The sequence below is a fragment of the Hyla sarda genome, chromosome 1 (genome assembly GCF_029499605.1).
Source record: "Hyla sarda isolate aHylSar1 chromosome 1, aHylSar1.hap1, whole genome shotgun sequence".
Taxonomy (NCBI): Eukaryota; Metazoa; Chordata; class Amphibia; order Anura; family Hylidae; genus Hyla; species Hyla sarda.
The window spans coordinates 609,642,658-609,648,657 of NC_079189.1; the positions used below are offsets into that span (position 1 = coordinate 609,642,658).

A 6,000-nucleotide genomic window follows, 5' to 3' on the forward strand; every position below is an offset into this window, starting at 1 on the left:
GTGGCCTCTCGCAGTCCTTGTGGATTTTAGAGAGCATGTTTATACTGTAATCTTCTTTTAATATTTTAATCTTTTAATATTTTATATACATTACCAGGGATGTGGAATTCCTATCGCCCGTTGATGACCCCGAACGACCTGGTGAGTGCTCCATTTCTTTACTGTCTATTGGGACTTATATTTGTACTGCCTTGATGTGAGCACCGTAAAGGTCCAGCATTGGAGAAGAGCATAGCGGATTAGTGGATTGCGGAGTAGCGGTGCCGGGCTTTTTCTGTTTGGAACTGACAATAATAATAAACATATTTAGTATCGCTGTGTGCGTAATTGTACGAACTATTAAAATATAACATTATGTATCCCATACGGTAAATGTAAAAAAAAGAATAGCAAACTGCAGAATTTACATTTTTTTAATATCCCAGAAAAAAAAAAGTAAAAAATCGATTAAAAAGTCAGATCAATACCAAAATGGTACCGATACAAAATATAGATTATGGCGCAAAAAATGAGCCCTCATACAGCCTGGTATGCAAATAATATATATTTTTTTTTTTAAGCTACAGGGGTCAAAAAATGACTATTAAAAAAATTCTAAAAAGTTCTGGGTTTTAAAAAAACATTAGTAAAACATGATGTAAGCTATACAAATCTGGTATCGCTGTAATCAGGCCGGTCTAAAGTATCAACACAACATGTTACCTCAACCACAAGGTAAATGGCGCAGAAAAGAAAAACACCAAATCTGCAAAATGATCTTTTACTATTTCAATTTCACCACCTATTTTTTGGTTCAGAGAATATGTTATTGAAAAAATTAAAGGTATCATTATAGTAGGTAGTTATGGCTATTATAGGGAGAGGAGGAAAAAACGAGAGCGTAAAAGCAAAAATTGGCCGGACAAGTGGATCGTCATGAGGGAGAAGAAGATTTTGCTCCGTTTTAGTCCCATGGACAAGTAGTTTTTTTTTGAAAATTTCCACAACCCTGATTATTATGAGAAAGCTGCCGTCAAGACTCATCTATATAGTCGACACTGTTCATAATGGCAGTGGCAAGGAGGGGGGGGGGGGTGGAGGGGGAGGGTCACTGTCATTATGAACAGGGTCGACTAGATCGATGAGGCTTTACAGCAGCTTTCTCATAGTAATATATACATACATATACATTCCCAGCAGTGTCACCTCTCCAGTCATCACCAGACCCCTCCATTACTGTATAATGTCCCAGCATTCCCAGCAGTGTCACCTCTCCAGTCATCACCAGACCCCTCCATTACTGTATAATGTCCCAGCAGTGTCACCTCTCCAGTCATCACCAGACCCCTCCATTACTGTATAATGTCCCAGCAGGGTCACCTCTCCAGTCATCACCAGACCCCTCCATTACTGTATAATGTCCCAGCAGGGTCACCTCTCCAGTCATCACCAGACCCTCCATTACTGTATAATGTCCCAGCAGTGTCACCTCTCCAGTCATCACCAGACCCCTCCATTACTGTATAATGTCCCAGCATTCCCAGCAGTGTCACCTCTCCAGTCATCACCAGACCCCTCCATTACTGTATAATGTCCCAGCAGTGTCACCTCTCCAGTCATCACCAGACCCCTCCATTACTGTATAATGTCCCAGCAGTGTCACCTCTCCAGTCATCACCAGACCCCTCCATTACTGTATAATGTCCCAGCAGTGTCACCTCTCCAGTCATCACCAGACCCCTCCATTACTGTATAATGTCCCAGCAGTGTCACCTCTCCAGTCATCACCAGACCCCTCCATTACTGTATAATGTCCCAGCAGTGTCACCTCTACAGTCATCACCAGACCCCTCCATTACTGTATAATGTCCCAGCAGTGTCACCTCTCCAGTCATCACCAGACCCCTCCATTACTGTATAATGTCCCAGCAGTGTCACCTCTCCAGTCATCACCAGACCCCTCCATTACTGTATAATGTCCCAGCAGTGTCACCTCTCCAGTCATCACCAGGCCCCTCCATTACTGTATAATGTCCCAGCATTCCCAGCAGTGTCACCTCTCCAGTCATCACCAGACCCCTCCATTACTGTATAATGTCCCAGCATTCCCAGCAGTGTCACCTCTCCAGTCATCACCAGACCCCTCCATTACTGTATAATGTCCCAGCAGTGTCACCTCTCCAGTCATCACCAGACCCCTCCATTACTGTATAATGTCCCAGCAGGGTCACCTCTCCAGTCATCACCAGACCCCTCCATTACTGTATAATGTCCCAGCAGTGTCACCTCTCCAGTCATCACCAGACCCCTCCATTACTGTATAATGTCCCAGCAGTGTCACCTCTCCAGTCATCACCAGACCCCTCCATTACTGTATAATGTCCCAGCAGTGTCACCTCTCCAGTCATCACCAGACCCCTCCATTACTGTATAATGTCCCAGCAGTGTCACCTCTCCAGTCATCACCAGACCCCTCCATTACTGTATAATGTCCCAGCAGTGTCACCTCTCCAGTCATCACCAGACCCCTCCATTACTGTATAATGTCCCAGCAGTGTCACCTCTCCAGTCATCACCAGACCCCTCCATTACTATATAATGTCCCAGCATTCCCAGCAGTGTCACCTCTCCAGTCATCACCAGGCCCCTCCACTACTGTATAATGTCCCAGCATTCCCAGCAGTGTCACCTCTCCAGTCATCACCAGACCCCTCCATTACTGTATAATGTCCCAGCAGTGTCACCTCTCCAGTCATCACCAGACCCCTCCATTACTGTATAATGTCCCAGCAGTGTCACCTCTCCAGCCATCACCAGACCCCTCCATTACTGTATAATGTCCCAGCAGGGTCACCTCTCCAGTGATCACCAGACCCCTCCATTACTGTATAATGTCCCAGCAATGTCACCTCTCCAGTCATCACCAGACCCCTCCATTACTGTATAATGTCCCAGCATTCCCAGCAGTGTCACCTCTCCAGTCATCACCAGACCCCTCCATTACTGTATAATGTCCCAGCATTCCCAGCAGTGTCACCTCTCCAGTCATCACCAGACCCCTCCATTACTGTATAATGTCCCAGCAGGGTCACCTCTCCAGTCATCACCAGACCCCTCCATTACTGTATAATGTCCCAGCATTCCCAGCAGTGTCACCTCTCCAGTCATCACCAGACCCCTCCATTACTGTATAATGTCCCAGAATTCCCAGCAGTGTCACCTCTCCAGTCATCACCAGACCCCTCCATTACTGTATAATGTCCCAGCAGTGTCACCTCTCCAGTCATCACCAGACCCCTCCATTACTGTATAATGTCCCAGCATTCCCAGCAGTGTCACCTCTCCAGTCATCACCAGACCCCTCCATTACTGTATAATGTCCCAGCATTCCCAGCAGTGTCACCTCTCCAGTCATCACCAGACCCCTCCATTACTGTATAATGTCCCAGCAGTGTCACCTCTCCAGTCATCACCAGACCCCTCCATTACTGTATAATGTCCCAGCAGTGTCACCTCTCCAGTCATCACCAGACCCCTCCATTACTGTATAATGTGCCAGCAGTGTCACCTCTCCAGTCATCACCAGACCCCTCCATTACTGTATAATGTCCCAGCATTCCCAGCAGTGTCACCTCCAGTCATCACCAGACCCCTCCATTACTGTATAATGTCCCAGCAGTGTCACCTCTCCAGTCATCACCAGACCCCTCCATTACTGTATAATGTCCCAGCATTCCCAGCAGTGTCACCTCCAGTCATCACCAGACCCCTCCATTACTGTATAATGTCCCAGCAGTGTCACCTCTCCAGTCATCACCAGACCCCTCCATTACTGTATAATGTCCCAGCAGTGTCACCTCTCCAGTCATCACCAGACCCCTCCATTACTGTATAATGTCCCAGCAGTGTCACCTCTCCAGTCATCACCAGACTCCTCCATTACTGTATAATGTCCCAGCAGTGTCACCTCTCCAGTCATCACCAGACCCCTCCATTACTGTATAATGTCCCAGCAGTGTCACCTCTCCAGTCATCACCAGACCCCTCCATTACTGTATAATGTCCCAGCATTCCCTGCAGTGTCACCTCTCCAGTCATCACCAGACCCCTCCATTACTGTATAATGTCCCAGCAGTGTCACCTCTCCAGTCATCACCAGACCCCTCCATTACTGTATAATGTCCCAGCACTGATCATCGCCGATTCTATGGTTCTTTGTATATATAAACTTACACATACAAATAGACAGCAATATACCTGTACAGGAGCCGTGTGCTTACAGGACCTGCGATGATGTCACCATCATGTGATCAGTCACATGGAGGAGGAGGAGTCACATGATCAGGGGCTGCTGCTCTAGGCTCATCTGCTCAGTGTATGTAGGACTCTGCTGTGCTGGTTGTGATCGCTGCTGGATGAGCTGAAGTTATGTGTATGCAGCAGAGCTGTGTGTGTGTGATGTGCGTGGTGCAGAGCTGTGTATGTGTGTGTTATATATGTCTGCAGCAGAGCTGTGTGTAATGTGCATGTAGCTGAGCTGTATGTGTACACAGTAGAGCTGTATATGTGTAATGTGTATGTAGCTGAGCTGTATGTGTACACAGTAGAGCTGTATATGTGTAATGTGCATGTAGCTGAGCTGTATGTGTACACAGTAGAGCTGTATGTGTAATGTACATGTAGCTGAGCTGTATGTGTACACAGTAGTGCTGTATATGTGTAATGTACATGTATCTGAGCTGTATGTGTACACAGTAGAGCTGTATATGTGTAATGTACATGTAGCTGAGCTGTATGTGTACACAGTAGAGCTGTATATGTGTAATGTACATGTAGCTGAGCTGTATGTGTACACAGTAGAGCTGTATATGTGTAATGTGCATGTAGCTGAGCTGTATGTGTACACAGTAGAGCTGTATATGTGTAATGTACATGTAGCTGAGCTGTATGTGTACACAGTAGAGCTGTATATGTGTAATGTACATGTAGCTGAGCTGTATGTGTACACAGTAGAGCTGTATATGTGTAATGTGCATGTAGCTGAGCTGTATGTGTACACAGTAGAGCTGTATATGTGTAATGTGCATGTAGATGAGCTGTATGTGTACACAGTAGAGCTGTATATGTGTAATGTGCATGTAGCTGAGCTGTATGTGTACACAGTAGAGCTGTATATGTGTAACGTACATGTAGCTGAGCTGTATGTGTACACAGTAGAGCTGTATATATGTAATGTACATGTAGCTGAGCTGTATGTGTACACAGTAGAGCTGTATATGTGTAATGTGCATGTAGCTGAGCTGTATGTGTACACAGTAGAGCTGTATATGTGTAATGTGCATGTAGCTGAGCTGTATGTGTACACAGTAGAGCTGTATATGTGTAATGTGCATGTAGCTGAGCTGTATGTGTACACAGTAGACCTGTATATGTGTAATGTACATGTAGGTGAGCTGTATGTGTACACAGTAGAGCTGTATATGTGTAATGTACATGTAGCTGAGCTGTATGTGTACACAGTAGAGCTGTATATGTGTAATGTACATGTAGCTGAGCTGTATGTGTACACTGTAGAGCTGTATATGTGTACTGTACATGTAGCTGAGCTGTATATGTGTAATGTACATGTAGCTGAGCTGTATGTGTACACAGCAGAGCTGTATATGTGTAATGTACATGTAGCTGAGCTGTATGTGTACACTGTAGAGCTGTATATGTGTACTGTACATGTAGCTGAGCTGTATATGTGTAATGTACATGTAGCTGAGCTGTATGTGTACACAGTAGAGCTGTATGTGTGTAATGTACATGTAGCTGAGCTGTATGTGTACACTGTAGAGCTGTATATGTGTACTGTACATGTAGCTGAGCTGTATATGTGTAATGTACATGTAGCTGAGCTGTATGTGTACACAGTAGAGCTGTATATGTGTAATGTACATGTAGCTGAGCTGTATGTGTACACAGTAGAGCTGTATATGTGTAATGTACATGTAGCTGAGCTATGTGTACACAGTAGAG

At 45.3% G+C, this 6,000-nt stretch overlaps 1 protein-coding gene across 1 annotated transcript in view; it reads right to left on the reverse strand.

Annotated features, from left to right (window-relative positions):
• Positions 1-4,239, reverse strand: part of LOC130300439 (zinc finger protein 84-like) — an 86,339-nt gene extending 82,100 nt beyond the window's left edge. The window contains exons 1-2 of the mRNA XM_056551548.1: positions 4,213-4,239; positions 95-284 (exon numbers count right to left, since the gene is read on the reverse strand). Of these exons, the coding sequence (XP_056407523.1) occupies positions 95-154 (60 nt within the window). The 5' untranslated portion in view covers positions 155-284; positions 4,213-4,239. The remainder of the gene's footprint in view (positions 1-94; positions 285-4,212) is intronic.
• Between the last annotated feature and the right edge of the window lie 1,761 nt (positions 4,240-6,000).